Genomic DNA, 22409 nt, shown 5'->3' with positions numbered 1-22409 from the left:
GAAACTCAAAACTGCATACTTTGGGTCCACAAGCAGTATCCCATCTTGGCACTGACCAGACCCAAACCTGCTTAGCTTCATTACTATATACGTAGATGATTGGGGTGGAACGTTCCGGAAACTTCCAGATTAGATTAGTGAAATGTGCTCTAGGTGGGTCTTCCCTTAGGTCAGCTGTTCCCCAACACACACACATACCATTGCCCAGAGACCACTTAAAAATGGTGTCTTGATGAACCACAAAGATTTTTTTGCCTGTTGTAGCAATTGTGAGGGGCAGATGGGGCTCATCAACTTGGGAAGGCAGCCCATGTAGAAGGAAAACACTGGTCCTAAACCTCCCACTGCCTGCAGGACCATTCCAGAGGAAAAGTAAGGGGTGAACCCTACACACTGGTTGGTGGTGCCTTGTACTCCTCCTTGCCAGCAACTCCTGCACCCAGCTGGTGCCAAACATATTGCTCTGCTTTCCTTTGGACCACATCAGTGAGGCCAAGAGGAGGGGTCTTGCTTGGGCAGCCTAGGACCTCCATACACACTGCCCAGGCTTGTGCCCAAACTTGTTCACTTCGGTGCTGCTAATGAAATCAATGGTTTGACTTCACCCTTGGAGACACACTCCATTGTTTCTTGAGACAGATGCCAACAGACGACAAAAAGGGTAGCATTGCAATTGTAATGCGCTGTGCTGGACCCTGCATGATTTTGTGTTTTTATTGCTTATTTTATTTTGTATATGTCTTAGCATTCAGATGTCATAGACTTCAGACACAGAAGAAGAAGAAGAAGAGTTTGGATTTGATATCCCGCTTTTCACTACCCGAAGGAGTCTCAAAGCGGCTAACATTCTCCTTTCCCTTCCTCCCCCACAACAAACACTCTGTGAGGTGAGTGGGGCTGAGAGACTTTGGAGAAGTGTGACTAGCCCAAGGTCACCCAGCAGCTGCATGTGGAAGAGTGGGGAAGCGAACCCGGTTCCCCAGATTACGAGTCTACCACTCTTAACCACTACACCACACTGGCTCTCAGACACAGAGTATGGACCACTACAATGATGCTTGGGAACCCTGCCTTAGGCTCTACCCAGAATCTGTAGCCTGTGCAGAATACAGCAGCTAGGTTGTTGGCTGGGCTTTTCCGACACCATGTAACACCTCTGCTGAGGAAGCTGCATGGGCTGCTCTGTGCATGTTTTGTGTCAAGCATTTAAAGCCCCAAACAACTTGGGCCCACGATAGCTAAGGGACTGCCTTGCCCTATGCATGCCTGCCCAGCAACTGTGCTCCTCAGATGGGGCACAGTAGAGAAATACTGCATGCCCCAAGAAATCAGGCTCTTAAGTGTTGCAGCTCCAGCTCTCTCAAATTCAACGACCAGCTGAAATTAGACAGGCTCTTTGTGTCATGATGCTTAGACAATACTGAAGAGGGTTTGGTTTTCAGAAGGCTTTCCCAGAGATAATGACCCAATAATTTCTGAAATACTAACTGCACAATTTGTAGGAATGGTTTTGTTTTTAGTTTGTAGAAATGGTGTTAACAGTGGTGGGAATTTGTCTTCTAGCTTGTTGATTACCTCGGGTTTGAAGCCATTTATAATTTAGTTAAATAAACAAGGATAAGTATGAAACGAAGTATCTTTCGTAAGCTACTTTGGGAGCACACAGGTGGCACATAATTGCAAAGTGGGAAAGAACAAGCATCACCTACTGATGATGTTCCTCTTCTAACAAGCTTTTTAAGGAGATATCTTTTTCCAGTCTGCATCTGTACTACAACCACTTTTAGATGGACCACTTTCTTTCCAAATGATTAGACCAGGGGTAGGCAACCTAAGGCCCGTGGGCCGGATGTGGCCCAATCGCCTTCTCAATCCGGCCCACGGACGGTCTGGGAACCAGTGTGTTTTTACATGAGTAGAATGTGTCCTTTTATTTAAAATGCATCTCTGGGTTATTTGTGGAGCATAGAAATTCATTCATTTCCCCCCAAAAAATATAGTCCGGCCCCCCACATGGTCTGAGAGACTGTGAACTGGCCCATGGCTGAAAAAGGTTGCTGACCCCTGGATTAGACTGTTATTGCAATGAGGTACATGTTCCATTTTTGTTGGCGTTTGAGCTGCTTCAAGTACATTCATGTGGAAAAGCAGTGTACAAAAGGTAATAAACAATAATAAACCCCCCTTAGGTAGCAAAAATCGTGCACAGGGAGAGAACAAGGGCATGCTTCTCGGGACACCCTCCTGTTGCCTGGCCTGTGAGCCTGTCACATGTTTTAAAGGCAACTTCTAAAGTGGGAAGTCTGTTGTCAGGCACCCTATGTGGTTTAGAGTTTGGTTGCTTGCAGCTGGCTCTCTGCTGCCACATTTGTCCTTAAAGCCTGTGAGATACTCACAGACCAGGCCACAGTGGGGCAATGGAGGCTGGCCCAGGAAGAGTGACCCCACTTTTCCCCCTCTGAATGATCATAATTGCATATTGGGAGAGCACAGCCCAGGAGGGCTCTTGTAGATATGCTATGTATGAGGCACGTAGAGGAATAGAAGGCATTTATCTATCTCAACCAACACTCCACAAAGATCATGCCAATACCAATGACTAGGAATGAATATTCAGAGATTCACTTAGTTGCCTCTTAATTAAGCCTGCTCAGTCCCGACTGACAGACGGACATCTTTAAAGCGAGGATGGGGAACCTACAGTCAAGTCCTCCAGTTGTTTTTTGTAGTGTGATTCCCATCAGCCCCAGCCTCAACTGTCAGGCATGATAGGAGTCGTAGGCCATTGCAATGTCTATGGGAGGATCCATTGTTTGATCCAGACCAGGATTCCCAGAATGCTCTGGGTTAAGCATGGACTTGTCCACCTCAGGATGCACAGAGAACTCTGAAACTGTGAAACCATATGGAACTGTGAGGAAAGGACTTTAAAATAAATGTAACAAACATAGCCAGAGTCCAGGTTCTTATTTCTAAGTCCCAAGCTTCTGAACACAAGTTACCAACCTCTGAAAGGGCACAGATTTCCCACACACCTGCCTCCAATTCCGGCACCAAAATCTTCACCAGCCCAGTTTTTAAGAGGCAAAGGTGCCTTTGCTGAATTCGCTTTACACTTTTTAGATAAAAGCACTTTAGGGGGGTTGAAAGGGCAAGCACAAAACTCTCAAAGGGTTCTAGCCTAAGCAAGACCCAGGTTCGCAGAGTCAGTTTTTATTTACATGTCAGGGGAGGCTTAATTCCACCTCCTCCAAAGTCACAAAAGGAAAAAAGAAAGAAAACTGTAAAAAAAAAATAATGTTTCATCCCTAGCCAGGATTGTTGGCAGCTGCTCCATCACCTTGGATTATGTAACACTGGGATCTTTTCAGGTCTTCGGCAACAGTGATAAATCATGATTAAATTGTGTTCGCACTCAGGGCGCAGGGGGAAAAAGAGGTGTTGGTGGGGAAATGCACATCGCGAGGGGGCCTAAATGCTAATTCAATCTTGGGGGCAGCTGCGATTGTCTGAACTGAATGCCTAGTATTCATCTAGTGTATCAGCCCGTGGAATGGAGAGGCCCCGCTCCTTGAGCGCTTGCACTTTCAGCTTCTCCGACTCCTGCTTGGCTTGCTGCTCTATTCGCTGCACTTCCAGGATCTCCTCAATCGACACTTGCTGCAAAGGGGTGTCGCTTTCCTTCTCCAGGTCCTGCAACAGAAAAGGAAGGGTAAACCGCCACTCAAATTTGTCAATCCGCACCACCTTTTTTTTTAGGTTGAGGAGAGGAGGGTTAAAGTATCACCCCACTTTCAGCAGCGTAAAATCCTGGTGGGTGCACCACTGCTGAGTTTGCATCGAGCACACAGCAGGAGTGGCAAAGCTCAGTCCCAAGGGGCTGGATGTGGACCCCAAGACCTCGATACTTGGCCCTCAGAACTCCCTGCAGGCAATACTGCTCATCAGCCTTTTTTCACATCCTGATTTAGTGTTTCTGCCTGGCTGGAATGTGCCTTTGAACTCTGACAGTCCCTCTTGCTTGCCTGGCTGGAGGATAGAGAGGGCTGCCCACTGTGCAAAAGCCAAATGTACATGACTTGTTCTGGCCACTTTTGCCTCTGGGCACCAGCATGTAGCTCGTGGGCTGGAAAAGCTCCCCTTCCCCTGGTATAGAGAATGGTAAAATGCCTAGAGAAGATTTTTCATTTCCATGAAAAGGACAAACCTGAACTACAACGAGATGCCTGGCTAATTACTTAGAGGAAGAGGCCATTGATGCCAACACTGTGCCCTCCAAAGCTGCCAGCCACCTGCCAACCAAGTGATCAAAAGCAGAAGATGAAGACAAGGGACGTCTCTAGTATCTGGAGATCGCAGACATGCACAGTCGATCCAAGATGGACGCGATGGACAATACCCCTCCCGACCGGAGCCAAAAGGTAAGCCTTTACAGCTCCCTGTATGGCGCGGCGCCGCGTTTTAAGGCTGCAACGAGCGAACAGCAGTGTACAGCTTCCGGGTCATGTGGCCAGCATGACTAAGCCGCTTCTGGCGAACCAGAGCAGCGCACGGAAACGCCGTTTACCTTCCTGGCGGAGCGGTACCTATTTATCTACTTGCACTTTGACGTGCTTTCAAACTGCTAGGTTGGCAGGAGGTGGGACCGAGCAACGGGAGCTCACCCTGTCGCGGGGATTCGAACCGCCGACCTTCTGATCGGCAAGCCCTAGGCTCTGTGGTTTAACCGCATCCCTTTTATTTCCATAGTTAATGAGGATGGAGGCTTTATTGAGCCATGATGGATAACAGCTGTTTGCAACAGCTTCCTCTTGGGAGGAAGGGGGGGGTTATATATTATAAACAAACAAACAAACAAAATAAAACAAATAAATGACCATGTAAATTGTCCAAGGTGTTTTTGTTGCTGCTGCTACAACAGATGACACTTGAGCAATGCATGATAAAAAAAATTATAATAATTGGGGGGTGAAAATTGCTAGTTGTCTCAAGGGCCAACCTATAAATGGGATAATAAATCTGTCCTACATCCCAAATCAATGAAAATTTTACACACACACAGCAACCCAAACAGACTAACTCCCCTTAAAAATGAGATAGAGGAGGTGGGTCCTTGTGGGCCCCAAGGGGTGTCTCAGGGAGCCATCAAGTTGTGTCCTCCCCCCTAGAAACAGGATATAATCTTCCTGTCTAGCAATGGAATTGACAGGTTATAAGGGAGTCCAAACACCAAGCTGCTCTCCACCAGGATAACATAGTAGATGGAGACGGAATGCAAGCAATCTTCATGGTTTGAATAAAAGGCCTCAATTTGTTTCAAAGTACCAAAATGGTGCAAGAATGCCGAAAATAGGCCTTTCTGTTATGCTTAATGCAAAAGTCCCAGGGGGGAGGTAAAGAAAGATAAGAACCCCATGGCTCTTTGCCACTCCAAACTTTGCCCTTTGTTGAGATGAACTGCCGTTGCCAAGTCTCTGTGCTGACAGAAGAGCAAGCAATTACAAGGACCGCCCCCCCCCTTAAACAGGGGGAGCATCATTCATTACAGTGGTTAAGGCGAAGCAGAAAAGAGCCTTCCAAAACGAATGGGTGCAATGATCACATGATCTGGTTATCCCTCATCGAGGAAAAAAAATGCAAGACCATCTAAAACTTGTGTGAAAAGTGCCTATGGCACATGGCCTTGGTTGCAGATGGGATTAGCGCTCTGGGATTCGAGAAGGTGACGTATCCCATCAGACGAGGCTTTTGAATCAGGCCTACTTCACAGGGAGGTTTCAATCCTGTGTCTTGTGCAACTCATAACCGGAATGCATTTCCTCACTTTCAAATAATTTCATGCGTCTTCAAAACTAACATTACCAGAGAGATGGCTAGCCTAGAACTATTTCCCCCTATTTTGGCCATATCTGCACCATACATTTAAATCACTATGGTACCACTTTAACAGCCATAGCTTCCCCCACAGAAGCCTGGGAATTGTGTTGAGAGGAGAGGAGAGTGTTGATAGGAGAATCCTATTTCCCCTCACAGAATCCTATTTCCCTCACAATCAATCAGGGAACTCTGGGAATTGTAGCTCCGCGAGGGGAATAGGGGTCTCCTAACTATCCTCAGGACCCTTAAAAGGCTACGGTTCCCTTTTGAGGGAAGCCATAACTGTCAAAATAGCATCAAAACACAATGAAAGTATTGTGTAGGTGTGACCTATGCTAATCTCCAGCACACAGAAGGTCCTGGAAGCCCATATATCACAGGCATCCATAAACTACCATCATTTTAAGTGGCCCTCTTTTGCTTGCATGGGATCACCTAGTTTCAGTATTAGAACAGCCTTACAAGTAAAGCCTACGAAAGTTACTAACCTGCCAACACACAAACGTCTTCTGGTGAATGGCAAAGGAGGGACAGAGAGCTGAATTTCTGTTTTGGTGTGGAAAAGGGGGCTCCACCGCTTGGTTTCTATGCAGGGCACAGAGGACTCTCTCCTTCCTCTACAAGCCTACTCACTCGCCTGCACGCAATTCCTTGTGGTTACCAGGCTAGTGCTTATCGTAAAAGAAGGAACCTCTAACAAACCAAGAGAAGGAATTAAGAACAAACTGGAACCTGAACTTCCAAATGATGCAAACTAACACAGGTAAAGGTAAAGGGACCCCTGACCATTAGGTCCAGTCGTGTCCGACTCTGGGGTTGTGGCACTCATCTCGCGTTACTGGCCGAGGGAGCCGGTGTACAGCTTCCAGGTCACGTGGCCAGCATGACTAAGCTGCTTCTGGTGAACCAGAGCAGCGCACGGAAACACCGTTTACCTTCCCGCTGGAGTGGTACCTATTTATCTACTTGTACTCTGACGTGCTTTCGAACTGCTAGGTGGGCAGCTGGCACCGGGCAACGGGAGCTCACCCCGTCACGGGGATTCGAACCGCCGACCTTCTGATCGGCAAGGCCTAGGCTCTGTGGTTTAACCCACAGCGCCACCCATGTCTAACATAGGACTGACATTAATAAAGCACTTTACATAACCAATACAGTATAAACAATTATATAATTACCATTTCTCTATTAATTTGGTTAGCATCATTTGCAAGTTCGGATCCCAATTTATTCATATTCACTTGCTAGGCTAGTGTTTAACTGCAGGGCTGCACGAGAAGGAGCAATGGCATTTAGGACAAGCCTTTCTCCACCGACAAAACTGAGCACGGCAGAAGATACCACTGCCCAATAAGCCCCAAAGGAAGTCTGTGCGACAGGGTTTACTTACAATTTCTCCCAGAAGTACGACGTTCTCGCCTCTCACCACAAAGATGCCCCGAGGGATGTCACCATACTTTTTGCCCACATGAATGCGCTCCACTGTCTGGTGCAACACCAGGTTTGCTACAAGGTTCAGGGAGAGAGAAGCAGAGAGGAATGGAGATGGAAAATCAGACTGAAATGTGTGGCAATACAGGCATTGAAAACTGAATGTGCAGCTACCAGCCTTCAATATGATTCAAGCTTCTAAGTACCATCTTCTCTCCAAACGCCCCTGCCCCTGGTGAGGAATGGCACCAGAACCAAAAGGCATGACCCCCTCATTTTCTGGCAGCGATTGTCAGCAGTCTTGTGAGTGCTCAGAGAGGGCTGCAGTTTGCATGCAGAAGGTCCCAGGTTCCACCCCTATCATTCCCCAGACATCCTCTAACTGGAAAGGCTCCTGCAAGAGACCACAGGATAGAGTACAGTACTAGGCCAGATGAGCCAAAGGCCAGACAATCAAGGAGTAGTGCCATGTTCATATGCCAAGCACTAAATCACATTGGCGACCTTGAAGAAAAAGTCCCATGCAAGTCGGAAGCCAAATAAAATATATAGAGCCCTCCTAGATCACAGCAAAGGCCTATCTCACCCAGGATCATGTTGACCAACCAGATGCCAGGGGAAGCACATGAGCAACGACAATCTCTGTTCTTAATCAGTGTGTGCCCACACCCATCATCTCAGTCATTTGGGATTTGGCATCTTTCCGCAGGGCCTGCAAGACGGAGCTGTTCCACCTGGCCTTTGGGTTGGTTTCTGTTTGATATTTATGCTTCATTCTTCTTTTATTGGTGGGTTATTTGAAAATGAGACTGCAGTTTTAATATTGAATTTTTAAAATTGTATTTTAATCTGTTATTTTAAATTGATTGTGTTATGTTTTTGCTGGAATTTTAATTAGTGTTAGCCACCCTGAGCCCGGTTTTTGGCTGGGAAGGGCAGGGTATAAATAAAAACTTATTACTTATTATTATTATTATTATTTGTGAAGTTAACATCAACTCCATGAAGGAACCCCCATATGGTTCCCCAAAAGCTCTCAGGCCTGGTGACCTGAAGGAGGTGGCTTTTTACCTTCCGAAGTTACCTGACAATTTACAGGACAACCATAAGTAAAGGCCATCTTGCTTTGGGCAGTTTCAAAGCTGGGGTGGAATCTATATGGGGTTTGAATTTTACTGTCACTACGTGCGTATTGCGGAGTGAACATACTGAAGTGATGTTGGTTCCACCTATGTACGTGGCACTTTGCGAAGAACAGGCACGGCAGGTCCTTGCCCCAATCTAAAACAGATGCAGATCAGCTGCAGAAGGGGAAGGAAATTAAGCGAGGGGAAACACCACAAGGAAACCCAAATAAAGCCTAGTGCACGATGGCCCGCTAATCCAGGCTTCTATTTAACAACCCACCTGGGTAGTCACAGGTGAAGAGGAATTCCATGCAGGTGTTCAAGTGGGCTGGCAGAAGGTCCATGTCCCTCCTCTGCCAGTCCGCTCAGTTTCTGTTCTGGCTGCAAAGGGAGGGAAGCCTGTCCCTTAGCACTGTCCCATCTGCCAGCTGACTCAGCAGAAGGCAAGTGACCAGCGTGCTAAGAGACTAGCACCATGCGTTGGGAGATGGGATGCAGGCCAGTAGCACAGCATGCAAGTCCCAGTTTAATCCCCAACATCTCCAGGCAGGGCTGGGAGGGGCACCCCTGTCTCAATTCCCAGACTGCCACTAAGCACAGACAATGCCAAGGTAGAAGGACCTAACTGTATAAGGCAGCTTCCAACATGTTGGCAGGAGTGGGTGGCGCTGTGGTCTAAACTACCGAGCCTCTTGGGCTTGTTGATCGGAAGGTCAGTGGTTTGAATCCCTGCGATGGAGTGAGCTCCCGTTGCTCTGTCCCAGCTCCTGCCAACCTAGCAGTTCGAAAGCACACCAGTGCAAGTAGATAAATAGGTATCGCTGTGGCGGGAAGGTAAACAGCATTTCTGTGTGCTCTGGTTTCCGTCATGGTGTTCCGTTGCACCAGAAGCAATTGAGTCATGCTAGCCACATGACCCAGAAAGCTGTCTGCGGACAAATGCCAGCTACCTCGGCCTGAAGCGAGTGCCACAACCCCCATAGTTGTCTGACTGGACTGAAGCGTCCAGAGGTCCTTTACCTTTACCATACAAAGGAAGAGGGGAATTCTAGGATGCTAGCCTCTTAGCAGGTCAGTAACATTTGTGAGCTTATTTGCAAGGCTATGGTTATCCCATTTTTAGGGTCAAGCACCATTCTACAACCTTGTCCAATTCCATTTTCTTTCTTTCTTTTTGGCTTCTTCATTCTTTAATGAGACTTGCAAATGCTATATACACACAGACACACACACCTAAATAACACTGCTTCTAGAGCAATGGCCTAGATGGTGGTTGTTTTTTAATGATTGGGGATGGGAGGGGGGAGTGTGTAGAGAAGAGAACTATTTCAGCCCTGTAGCTCTAATGTCATAACTGGCAACAGTATTTTATTTAAAGAACCAAAAAATCACGAGGACCTAATAGGCAGCTTTCAAGAGGTTTTAGCCAGCCAGAGAGTACATCCTGACACTATCTCCAGTGTTTACAAGGGCTTTTAAAAATTACTTAGCAATGTTCTTATGCGCTGCATATGACTAAAAACCCAACTATTTGCCGAGCGAGGCCTTAATTATAAACTAGTTTATCTTGAAGAAAGCCAGAAGCTCCCGGCGTGTAAAGTAAAGTGGAAGATTATTCAGATAAGAACATTGACTGCTGGTTCCTGGTTACAGGCACGCAGAGACTCATTCTGAAGACCTAGGGCACCCTATAGATCAGGGACAGAGAACCTGTGTTCCTGCAGATGATGTTGGACTACAACTCCCATCAGCCACAACCAGCAAGAAGACAGTGCTCAGGGATGATGGGAGTTGTATTCTAGAGCACCACAGATCCCTCATCTGTGTTTAGATACTCAGATTTCAAGTGTTCAAGTTGTTCCTGGCCTGAGATTATTTCGAGGACCATGTCACAGCCCTGCTGCTGTGGACAGAAATTAGTAGTCCAGCTCCTGAATTCATTTCTTTTCATAGGAATAAAAGAAGAGCCTGCTGAATGTTTTTGTGAGCTATTCAATGCTAGTCCTACTCAGAGGAGACCCAATGGAGTTAATGGATATGACTAATTGAAGTTCATTAATTGGTGTACTCTAGAGTGGGCCTTAGCTCAATGCAACCTTTGTAAAACATTCTGGCATATATTTTGTCCCAGGAACAAAACAAAACCAACCCGGCACGCTCCCCTTAGAAAAGGCAAGCTTTTATACAGAATTTCCTAGGCCAATTATCACAAATCTGTATTGTAATATTTGGATTTTTGCATATTAGGATTTTCTGGCAATGTGGCAGGTCTTCAAGTAATGAAGGGGCACGGAGCAATAGCCAGCAGCAGAGAAATTAGGTAAGGCAAGACAGAAGACGCTTGTGCTCATGTCTGTGGCTTGGACAAAGCTACATCTGGCACACAGTTGCCCATAGATTTCAAAACTTTTCTGAAAAACTAGATGCTGCATTGGAACTGACAGCTGATCTTCAGGAAGCCATAGCTCTCCAGGGTCTAAGGATTATTTCCCAACTCTTCCTGGAGATGCCAGTTATTGAATCTGGAAGCTTTTATGTTCAAAGTACGCACTCAGCCACTGAGCTACAGCCTTTCTTCAAAATCAAAAACTTTCAGGATGTTATTCATGTCAAGACAAAATGGGAAAGCATTAAACCCTCGTTCCCTGAGGAGGAGGAGGACTGGACATCATGAGGCGGTCCATTTCAACTGGAGCTCCTTCACATGGAAGGTCTGTAGCCCAGTGGCCAAGTACAGTGATACCTGCAGATGTCCCAGGTTCAATATTCCTGGTATAAGTCCCAGGCAGAGCTGGGAAAGACTTGCTGAAAAAGTTCTGGAGAGCTGCTGACAGTGAGTAGTCTTCAGCCTTTCCCAGGACCTATCTTTAGCCCAACATAAGACATGGAAGCTTCATTTCTTACTTCTTTTGCCATATATTTGTGTGGATATAATGCTGCTGTTATGGCCCACCTTAGGTCAATCTGAGACACAATATTGAGTTCTCTGGACCCACTAGTTGAAAACCGATGGTGTAGATATTAAGCAAAATGGACCAAATCTTTGGATTTGGGAGTTTTAAAACTAGATATCATAATCCCAGTTGTGCTCTTCATAGCGTAGACACAAAACAGCTGTATGCAAATTCTAATACCCCCAAAGGAGCAAATGCAATGACCAAGATGCAGTAGAGACCTTACCAAAGCTGGCTTTGCATTAGTTCAATGATAAATATAAAGATGGCACAAACCCTGAGATTTTTCCTGCCAAAACTCTATTGATCACCACAATACCCCTCATTCGCCTTCCATTTCTGATCAAAATCAAGTTGGCTGGTTTTGTGAAGTCCACCATAGTCCATGCCTTTGATTTCTACTTTTGCAGGGACACCCAATGGCCTTCTTGAAGTCATGACGCCACCCCCTTATATGCAAAACCTGTTCTTCGAATTCCTTAGCCATGTGTTGTTCCACGTAACCCAACAAGACAACCAAAGGATTCACTGGCACAATGTGACACATTATGTCTCTTATTAGTTCTATTACATTTGCCCGTGGTAATCTGGTTTTATAGCATGACGAGCAAGCTGCATGAAGACAGCATTAAGACAACACATTAAGACTAAACCCTTCCAATTTAGTACTGAGGGATTCTATTCTATCTTCACTGTTAATATCATCAATCAAATGCAATCAGAAGGGGGCATTTCGCATTTGAAGCTATAAAAAGGAGTTGTTCAACATTCTGTGATGTATTGCCCCTTACTTTTTACACCCGTGTTGCCAATGCCCTGCTCTCATTTTGTCTCCTATTAAAACACCAACAGAGGCAATTTAAGAAAGCTAGTTGCTAAAGCATATAATAAATTGTCCTTAGAAACCCCTTAGCATGATTGTTTTAACGTCATACAATAATTCAAAAATTATGGATGTACTGCAAGTCTATTTTTATATATTTATTCAAGTTACAGGTAGGTAGCCGTGTTGGTCTGCCATAGTCAAAACAAAATAAAAAATAAAAAAACCCTTCCAGTAGCACCTTAGAGACCAACTAAGCCTGTTCTTGGTATGAGCAAACTTAGTTGGTCTCTAAGGTACTACTGGAAGGATTTTTTTTATTTTATATTTTTTATTTATTCAATTTGTATCCCACCCCTCCTGTAGCTGATCTAAGTAAAAGGCTCTCAAAATGCAACTTTCACCCTTACAGGGAAGGAAGGGCTGCAGCGGAGTTTCTGAAGAGAGCTAGAGGAGGATTGCATCTTAACTGCATTGTGTCAAGCTTTTTAGAAGGGCACAATGCCAGTCCTACTCGGAGTAGACCCAGTGGCTTCAATGGAGCCAACTCTGAGCAAAGCTCAGTTGGATGCAGCCCAACTCTCTTCATGGGCCCACTTCTTAAAAGGCCTACCCAGATATTTTAGGGCTGCCTTGTACAAGGATTTCATCTAAAAATGAGACTCCCATTTACCCGTTATTTTCTTGAGTCAAAAGCTCCTTTTTAAGCATAAGGCTCCCTCTAGTGGTGCAAGCTGACAGAGATCTCCATGGCTGTGGCACTTTTGCCCCCAGGGTCCAGTGTGGCATAGTGGCTCAAGTGTCAGACTGGGAGCTGGGAGACCAGGGTTTAAATCCTGCCCCCCAGCCATGGAGCTCACTGGGTCACCTGTGGCCAGCCAGAGCCTCTGACCTACCTCACAGGGTTGTTGCAGGGATTAAATGAGGGGTTCAGCGCATATGTCTTGGGGGGAAAGTTGGGATAAAACAGTAAGTGCGATGAAAACCTAATAAAATAAACGCAAGGAGGGAGCTGCCCTGCAACAAGTCAGAGTACAGGACTGCCTCATTTCTGACTGAAACCAGCTCTCCAGGATTTCACACCATAACGCTTGATCCCTCTAACTAGCAGAGTTACCTAAGGGACCGTCTCTCCTGCTATGTCCCGTGTAGGACCTTAAGGTCCTCAAATAATAATATTTTGGAGGTCCCGAGCAACAAAGATGCTAGGTTGGCCTCAACTAGGGCCAGGGCTTTCTCGGTATTGGCACCGACTTGGTGGAACAGTCTATCACAAGAGACCAGGGCCCTGCAGGATTTGGCATCTTTCCGCAGGGCCTGCAAGACGGAGCTGTTCCACCTGGCCTTTGGGTTGGTTTCTGTTTGATATTTATGCTTCATTCTTTTATTGGTGGGCTATTTGGAAATGAGACTGCAGTTTTAATTTTGAATTTTTAAATTTGTATTTTAATATGTATTTTACATTGATTGTTTTTATGTTTTTGCTGTGATTTTAATTAGTGTTAGCCGCCCTGAGCCCGGTTTTATTATTATTATTATTCAACCTGGGACATTCTTCATGCAAGGAGACTCCCCACCATGGAATTCTAGCTAATCCCCAAACATCCTGCTAAGCTTCAGAGGCACTTTAGGCACCTCTAGGTCCTTGCACAACCCTTGCGTTCTGAGTAGCTGTCAGGGCCTCAACACCTCAGCTGGACCCACCAGCACCAATGTCTGTTGTGGGCTTTCCTTGGCTTCAGGCTTTCCTGGAAGCAGCAGCAAGCGGCTGCCATTTTAAACCCCGCATAATGTGCCAGGGCACTTAATGTAGCCATGTTCCCAAGGCATTGTGGGAAATTTAAGATGGCGGCTTCATGCATCCCTGCCACTGGCGCAAGATAAGCTCACTTCCTGGGAAGGGGGGCAGGCTATAGGAAAACAAAACCCTGTTTAACCTTGCATAAAAAATCCTGTTTAACCTTGTAGCCAGCCTTGGGAAGACCTGATCTCTGCTGAAGGCTCCGCATGAGGTTCAAGGATTCTCTGACCTTGAGGTGGGGGTGGGGAGACGCTCTCCCAGGCCTCAAGCGGTGTTTAGAAAGCAGAAAGCTGGCTTTTTTCTTTCCCAAAAGAATGCATACACATACAAGCAGCACCAGGCTTCATATCGATCATAATTAGTTGAGGGAGGCCCAACACACAGAGAGCTCAGGCAAAACAGCAGCTGCTCAGTCTGACCTCCAACTCCATCACAACTGGGGAAACTCAGGTCCAGGGGGCCAAAGGTGGCCCTCCAGACCTTTATACTTGGCCCTTGGGATTTTCCCCTGGCCACACGCCTCCCCACTCTTACCCTGGCCTACACCTTCCCTGAATGCTTTTGATGGCTGGGATATGTCCTCAAACTGTGAGAATGCCTCTTTGCCTGGATGGCAGAAGGAGAGATGTGGGAGCCTGGAGGGAGGAAGTGTGTAGAAACCTGACGTTTGTGGGGGTAAAATGTAGCCTATTGCTCAAAGCAGGGTGGATTTGATTTAAATCAAACTGATTTAAATCACAATATAAATCACTAGTCAGTAAGGCTCAGGGTGGATTTAAATAAAAAAAACACACTGATTTAAATTAAAACCCCATTTTTTATTTAAATCAGATTTTTTTATTTAAATCAGATTTTTTTATTTAAATCAGATTTTTATTTTATTTAAATCAGGTTTTTTTAAAAAAATTTGAATCCACCCTGAGCCTTATTGACTAGTGATTTAAATCAAATCCACCCTGGCTCAAAGCCATATCCACTATTATGACCACTTTTTCAACTGGCCACACCAGTAGGTGGCCCCTGGAAGGTTGCTCAGGAGAGAATGTGGCCCCCTAATGTAAAGAGTTCCCCAGCCCCCTGCTCTTAGATCAGAGTCCAATCTGCCATCTTTGTTTCACTTCTATAGCACTTCCTGAAGACTCCGCAAAACTTCTTACACAAATGATGAAAGTAATGTGTCATAAGAGAGGGTGAAAAAGCGGTGGCTTCCTAAGCAGAGTCATCACCACACCTGCCACCTGGTCAAAACCCTCCAATACTTTCTAACAAACCATGAGCTGCCCTACAAAAGATCAATCAAACCACACCCCATTTTGCTAAAGTTCAGTTTGTTTTCCAGCTGCTCTTATCTCATGCCTTGGTAGTCTGGTGAGTGTTTGGGGTGCAATAGTCAAGAAAACCACAGCTTCTGATTGCTGGCAGTAAACAAACCCCAATTAAGCTAGGTTCAAAGCTGCGGTTTAATAAACTGCAGTTTAATAAGCAGAAATTTACTGTTATGTGTGAACTAGGCTAGGCAGAGGTCCTTCTCGGTAGTGGCGCCCTCCCTGTGGAACGCCCTCCCATCAGATGTCAAGGAAATAAACAACTAGGTGACTTTTAGAAGACCAGATACAGGGCAACCCTGTATCGGGAAATATTTAATGTCTAATGTTATACAATTTTTAATGTGCTGTAAGCTGTCCAGAGTGGCTGAGGAAACCCAGCCAGATGGGCGGGGTATAAATAATAATAATACAGTAATAATAATATTATGCTTAATGATAACACTAAGAGATTACAAAATTTAAAATTTAAAAAATCCTTCCAGTAGCACCTTAGAGACCAACTAAGTTTGTTCTTGGTATGAGCTTTCGTGTGCATGCACACTTCTTCAGATACACACGAAAGCTCATACCAAGAACAAACTCAGTTGGTCTCTAAGGTGCTACTGGAAGGAATTTTTTTATTTTTTATTTTGGTTTGACTATGGCAGACCAACACGGCTACCTACCTGTAACTGGAACTAGGAGATTACTTTGACCTTATGTGACAATGGGAAATGGGGTTGAGGAAAGAATGGAGTTTTCCTAAGTCAAACCTGATACATTCATGGAAAGGATGAGAGTCTGATCAGAGAAGAGACCTCTTGATTTGTATCTCAAGTCTTCACAACTATTCCATAGCGACTCCCTTTGGGGGCAGCAACTGCTGCAGTCCCCACTCAGCCATGAGGTTCACTGGGTGACCTTGGGCCCGTCACCATCTCTTATCCTAACCTACCTCACAGGGTTGCTGTGAGGGTGAAATAGGGAGGAGGAGATCCATGCACAGCACCTTGACTTCCTTGGAAGCAAAAGGTGGCATATAAATTCAACAAATAAATAAACACTGTCAAATAAATCAGAATGCAAAGTTCTCCCTCCACACACATGCATATTACATTGCTGGATTCCTGGTCATGGTCAAATACAAATACAAAGGGGAATGAAACAGGGTAGCACCAAAAAGTTTAGTTTACGTTGGCATACCAAACTGATCGATGCTGCGTAAATATCCAATCAGCGTTCGACCATCCCGGAGGAGGACCAAGTGTTTCTCTGGGAGAAAATAAAAAGGGAAAGCTTAATGAGTGAACATAAGAATGTAAGAGGCTGCTGGATCAGGCCAAGGGCCCATCTAGTCCAGCATCCTGTTCTCACAGTGGCCAATGCGATGCCTATGGGAAATCAGCAATCAGAACATGAGCCCTCTCCCCTCCCATGGTTTCCAGCAATTAGTAATTGGAAGCATTAATGCCTCAAACTACACTGCGAGGAGAAGAACCCACAAGTTCAGCTCTGCAGTAGAAGCAGGTTAGTGGTGGCCAGTGTCACCCACTCTGCCAACTAAAGGTCTGCTGATTAGCTCACTGAAGTTTTCCCCACGGAAAATGCTGAAATGCCAGTTGTCGGGGAACATAGGTGGGAGAGCCGTATGCCCTGCTTTGGGTCTTCCTAAAGATATCCAGTTGGCTATGGGGAAAACCAGGCGCTGGACTGGAAGTGTGATCCAATAGGGCAGGGTCGTGGAAGCTGTGGCCCTCCAGATGTGGTCGAACTGCAGCTCCCATTGTCCCTGTCCATCGGACATGCTGGCTGCAGCTGATAGGAATTGGGAGTCTAGCAACTTCTGGAGGGCCACAGCCTCCCCATCTTTGCAGAATGGTGCATAATGGCGGCGGCGGGAATTGTGGATCAGTTGACAGAAACTCTGCTTTGACTATAAGGCATTGGGCAGTGTTCTTGAAGCGACTAGCATGAGTTTGGCCAAACTGCAGGAGGCAGTGAAAGATAGGTGTGCCTGGCGTGCTCTGGTCCATGGGGTCACGAAGAGTCGGACACGACTGAACAACAACAATAAGGCATTGACTATAAGTCCATTCCTATGTTTGGGGGAATGGACTGATCCAAAGGAACCCCCCCAGCATCTCTACCTAGGGCTTTGAATGTTCCCAGCCTGGAAGCCTGAGAGTGGCTGCCAGCCAGTGTGGCCAACATTAACCCAACATGGCTCGGGAGGCTTCGTGCATACTATACCACTGGTCTTTGGCTTGGTGAATAATGGACTGATCCGAGGTACCACCTGACTATAGGAGAAATGACTGCTGAGAGGAGTGCAGTGAGAAGCGCCATGGTACCCCTGCAGCAGCAAAATGGGATGCTTTCATCTGCAACAAAACAGGTCTTTGCAGCCACAGCAGGCGCTGTAACTCTGGTTTGACTTTGCCCCCAGAGGCACACTCCTCCATTGTCTCCTGAGACAGACGGATGCCAACCACCCATGGGGTCTGAAACGGGACCCCAAACACACGTTTGCAGTTAAAGGATACCCGGTCTGAAAAGGCTACTTGCCTTATACCTCTGAATCCTGGGGCACTGTAGTTTGCCCCTCTCACCTAATTACATCGCCCAGCGACCCTTAGCGAACTACAGTACCCAGAATTCTTCGAGGCATTAGGAGCTGGGGGGGATGTGCTCCGAAGGTGCAGCGTGCGCGCAAAGATGTATTAGGCAGCCTCTATGTTGTTTCCACAGTGGAAGACAGGAGTGCCTGGCGTGTTCTGGTCCATGGGGTCACGAAGAGAAATGTTGTTTCCAAGCTGGGGTGGGGGGGGGGAGGCTTGAGAAAGGAAAAAGGGCTCGCGGAAGGGAAAGGGAAAAGGGGGCATAACGAAAGCGGAGAGTCAGGAGGAGTTGGAGGCGGCGGGAAGGAAAGGGCGGCGCTTGGCACGGCTTCCCGAGGAGGAGCCGCCGAGCGCCGGGCTCGGCTGGAGGAAAGGCGCCCAGGCGTCTCCGTCGCGCCGCTGTACTCACTGTCGATGTCCTGGATGAGGCTGGCGGTGCCCGGCATGTAGTTCATCTTCCCCGCAGACGCCGCGGATGCTCCGCCACCCGCAGCATCTGCCCTGGGAGAAGCGGAACCTCCCCGCGCCCTGTCCCCGCCCGGGCCGGAAGCGCCTGCTCCGGCGGGGCGGGGAGAGAGGAGGAGGAGGCGGCTCTCGCTGGAGGGCGGCTGCATGCTGGCGGGAGCGGGCTTGGCCGAGGCCCGGCCCAGGTTTAAGTAAGCGGGACGCGCGGCGGCCGAAAGACCCCGCTGGAGCGCAGTCGGAGCTGCGGAAGCCTCCGCCTGCGGGATGCGGCGCGCACGCAGCCGAAGCGAGCGAGGGGAGAGGAAGCGGGTCGCTGGCAACCCTTGCAGTGGCTTATTTGCTCCTCCCGAAGTGGGGCCCGTTGAGCGCGAAGCGGCAGCCCCGAGTCTATGCGTGCTGCTTACTCAGAAGGAAGCCTCCCCTGACGGACACGCATATATACGGAGAGAGTCGCCGGTTCTCCCATCGTGGTCTAGCTAAACCCAGCGGGGGCTTACTTTTGAGCAAGCACGTGTGTATTATATACAGTACGAACAAAATAAAAATTTCTTTCCAGTAGCACCTTAGAGACCAACTAAGTTTGTTCTTGGTATGAGCTTTCGTGTGCATGCACACTTCTTCAGATACCTTGACTATGGCAGACCAACACGGCTACCCACCTGTAACTAGATATACAGTACGTACAGAGAGAGCCGGTGCCAGGCGGTTTTGCGCCCAAGGCAAGGCTAACTGCTCGCACCCCATCCCGCCTCATATTGGTAACCTCAGTTTTCCAAAACAGACGTCTTGTAGGAGAAATGAAAATATTATCAGAAAGTTATAACAAATACTAATTTGTACAAAGCTGCCCCTCAAATGTCAGTACTGCACTTCTCCGAGGTCTGCAACAAAGATAAAATCAGTTTAAAACTATGCAATCACAGGTGTCTGTTGCTGGACTCCTTATCAGCGCCAGCCAGCCCTGTCAGTGAACTGGAAATGGTGGGAGTTGCAGCTCAGCAACATCTGGAGACCCCCAGATCCCCTGCTCCTGAATTAGACTTGTGCCCAAGAGGGCCTAAATTTGAAGCCTTGCAATCTTAGCCCTTTGTTTACTTTGCATTTAATCTGTAAAATTTATTCCTTTAATTGTGACAATATTTACTTCTCAACAAGGTTTTCGGGACTGCACACAAAACCATTGAAAAATGGTTTAGCTTAGAGCAGTGTTTTTCAACCACTGTTCCGCGGCACACTAGTGTGCCGCGAGATGTTGCCTGGTGTGCCGTGGGAAAAATTGAAAAATTCAAGAGAATTACTTTATATATAGTCAATATAGGCACAGAGTTAATTTTTTTAACATTTTCTAATGGTGGTGTGCCTCGTGATTTTTTTCATGAAACAAGTGTGCCTTTGCCCAAAAAAGGTTGAAAAACACTGGCTTAGAGAGCTTTGATAGGCACACGTGCTGCCTGCGAGTAATTTTTTTGTTGCTGCAGCTGCCCTTAGGTTGGCCTGGATGCTATGAGTCTGCCTCTCAGTCCAAAGCCCTTCCTAAACAGGCTGACTGGGAAGGCAGTGAGGGTGAAGCTGAAGTGTGTGTGTGGGGGGGGGTGGAATACAAAGGCTACCTCGTCTCCGTTGATGGCTACATGAACATGCAGCTTGCAAATACAGAAGAATATATTGATGGTGCATTATCTGGACACCTTGGTGAAGTTCTGATAAGGTGCAATAATGTCCTATATATAAGGGGTGTGGAAGAAGAAGAAGATGGAGAAATGAGAGAATAACTATTGGGGGGGGGAGTTGTTTTTTAACTGCTAAGAAATTTGGTTGTCCAGTTTTGTTGGTTTGCTTTTTAAAGGTTTTATCAAGTAACATTTTTATGGTAAAAAAAAAATGTATTTGCAAGCTGCATGTTCCCTGCAAGACTAATTGCAGCCGTTTAGAGTCGTCAACAGGTTTTCCACACTTATCAGCCGATCACCCATTCCCACCACCCTTCTGAGTAATACCCCCCCCCACTATATTTTAGGATCTGGTGACTTCTGTTTCAGTGTATCTGAAGAAGTGTGCATGCACACGAAAGCTCATACCAAGAACAAACTCAGTTGGTCTCTAAGGTGCTACTGGAAAGAATTTCCTATTTTGTTTAAAAAAAATGGTTTAGCTTGCTTCTGGGTTTTGTATATGCACGTATGTATGAGAGCTTGTCTTCATTTATTTATGTAAATGGTTTAGCTGCTAACATTACTGCAAATACTGATGGCAAATAAACAGTTGTGTTATGTCGGCATTATTATTAGCACTCTTAGCATCATAACTCTTTCCAAGATAGACGTGCAAGTCTCTTGCAGCAAAGACTTAACACATTTATGGTGGCAGAAGATTTCACAAACTACAGTCGCCGTCATTGCTAGTAGTCACCTACTTCCCCCCACAAACTATTTCAGGCTTGGTATTTTGCAGGTGGGATTAAGTTGCATATTCAGAAACTGAGGTTCTACCATTAAAGCTGTTGGAAAGGATGAAACTCCAAGGATTCCCACTACATTGTTACAAAGGGGTTTATTTTGGATTTACAAATCACCAACTGGCCTTAATGAGTATATGGACTAGATCAGGTGTGGGGAATCTTTGGCCCTCCAGACGTTATTGAACTACAACTTCCATGAGTCCTAGCAAGCTTGACGAATGGCCAGGCATGATCAGAGCTGTCGTTCAACATCTGGAGGGCAAAAGATTCCCTACACCATGACTACCTGGTTAAGATACTCAAAATTGGTCTGTGTGTAATCTGTAATTTCTGAAGGGCTAAACAGCTCCCAAAGGTTTATGAGGTTTATATATGCTATACATTCTAAAGCTTTAAGGGAAGGTTTCGTTTTCTTGCAAGTTGTAAGTACAGTGGTACCTCAGGTTACAGACGCTTCAGGTTACAGACTCCGCTAACCCAGAAATAACACTTCAGGTTAAGAACTTTGCTTCAGGATAAGAACAGAAATCGTGCTCTGGCGGTGCGGCGGCAGCGGGAGGTCCCATTAGCTAAAGTGGTGCTTCAGGTTAAGAACAGTTTCAGGTTAAGAACGGACCTCCAGAATGAATTAAGTTCTTAACCTGAGGTAACCACTTACCATAGTAGCAACACCTGCAGGGATTCTGAAAATACAGCTTTCCAAGAACTTGTTCTTCATTTTGTTACAACCAAAAATCTGCCCTTATTCCCTTATGGGGCACACAAGAGCCTTTGTAGAGTCCTTTGTAGGTCCTCCATCGGTAGGAGAAAATAACAGAGGCCAACCAGAGAATATTGAGAAGCAAACTGGCTAGTAAGCGTGATCTTTATTGAACTGTTGCAACAGGGTCCTCCCTCTCACGCAGGAGAAAAAGAAGGAACCTAGAACAAAGGCATGCCTACTCTTATATAGAAATTTGAAATTGCCCACGCTGGAGTTCAAGACCACCCCCCAGATACATCACACCTACATCACAAAAAGGCGGTCTCCAACAGATTTCAAGAGAAATCCAAGTGCATTGTTTATCTCCTGTCTGCCAGTTTATATGATAATGCCTTATCTGGTTGCCTTTTCTGAGTAGCCTGGCCATTCCTTTGAGATGGTAATCACTTTAATTCCTGAGACAATGGGAAAGTTCCCTCAACCCCTCCTTCCTTGCAGAGAAACACTTTGTCAGTTTGGGAGTAAAAAATGCTTTCAGGGCTGTTGTCCTGTCTGTGCTGCTTCACACATGTGGCCCATACACTTGTGTACGTGTCTGCTTAGTACAGTACATTGATGAACAGTTATATATATGTAAGACCTTAATTTGTTTATTTTAGTTTCCAGGAAAGCTCAGTACTTTCTGATGAAGTCTGGCTAATTTTGGATGTACAGTATGCATTTGTAGAAATCAACTTGCATTCCTCATGCTTTTTATATTTAATAGTGTCGTAGTTTCACTTTTATGCTCCTTTAAAGGTCAGTTTACTGCTTTTGAATGCCTGTTTTGGCATAACATGAGTCTG

General features: G+C 46.2%; 2 protein-coding genes across 2 annotated transcripts; one reads left to right on the top strand and one right to left on the bottom strand.

Annotated features, from left to right (window-relative positions):
- Positions 1-3174: 3174 nt before the first annotated feature.
- On the bottom strand, positions 3175-18490 carry LSM1 (LSM1 homolog, mRNA degradation associated). Its single transcript, XM_033172232.1, has 4 exons — positions 18348-18490; positions 16524-16592; positions 7268-7383; positions 3175-3693 (listed from the first exon to the last, which is right to left on the bottom strand). The coding sequence occupies exons 1-4, from the start codon at positions 18391-18393 to the stop codon at positions 3523-3525; spliced, it is 402 nt and encodes a 133-aa protein (XP_033028123.1). The 5' UTR covers positions 18394-18490; the 3' UTR covers positions 3175-3522.
- A 1416-nt stretch (positions 18491-19906) lies between these two features.
- Positions 19907-20199, top strand: LOC117059976 (small nuclear ribonucleoprotein F-like). Its single transcript, XM_033171962.1, is given in 2 exon segments — positions 19907-19984; positions 19987-20199. Coding segments are annotated over 2 exon segments (267 nt in total). The 3' UTR covers positions 20176-20199.
- The last annotated feature ends 2210 nt before the right edge of the window (positions 20200-22409 follow it).

Source organism: Lacerta agilis, chromosome 15 (genome assembly GCF_009819535.1).
Source record: "Lacerta agilis isolate rLacAgi1 chromosome 15, rLacAgi1.pri, whole genome shotgun sequence".
NCBI lineage: Eukaryota > Metazoa > Chordata > Lepidosauria > Squamata > Lacertidae > Lacerta > Lacerta agilis.
Note: the sequence above shows the minus strand (reverse complement) of the source record. Positions and strands in the feature narration are given on the sequence as shown.

Excerpts from the sequence above, each read along its gene's own strand:
- LSM1 (XM_033172232.1), bottom strand. The coding sequence starts at position 18,393 with ATGAACTACATGCCGGGCACCGCCAGCCTCATCCAGGACATCGACA. Across the intron at positions 16,593-18,347 it reads CCTCATCCAGGACATCGACA|AGAAACACTTGGTCCTCCTC; the intron begins GTGAGTACAGCG and ends ATTTTCTCCCAG. Across the intron at positions 3,694-7,267 it reads TCGTACTTCTGGGAGAAATT|GACCTGGAGAAGGAAAGCGA; the intron begins GTAAGTAAACCC and ends TTTCTGTTGCAG.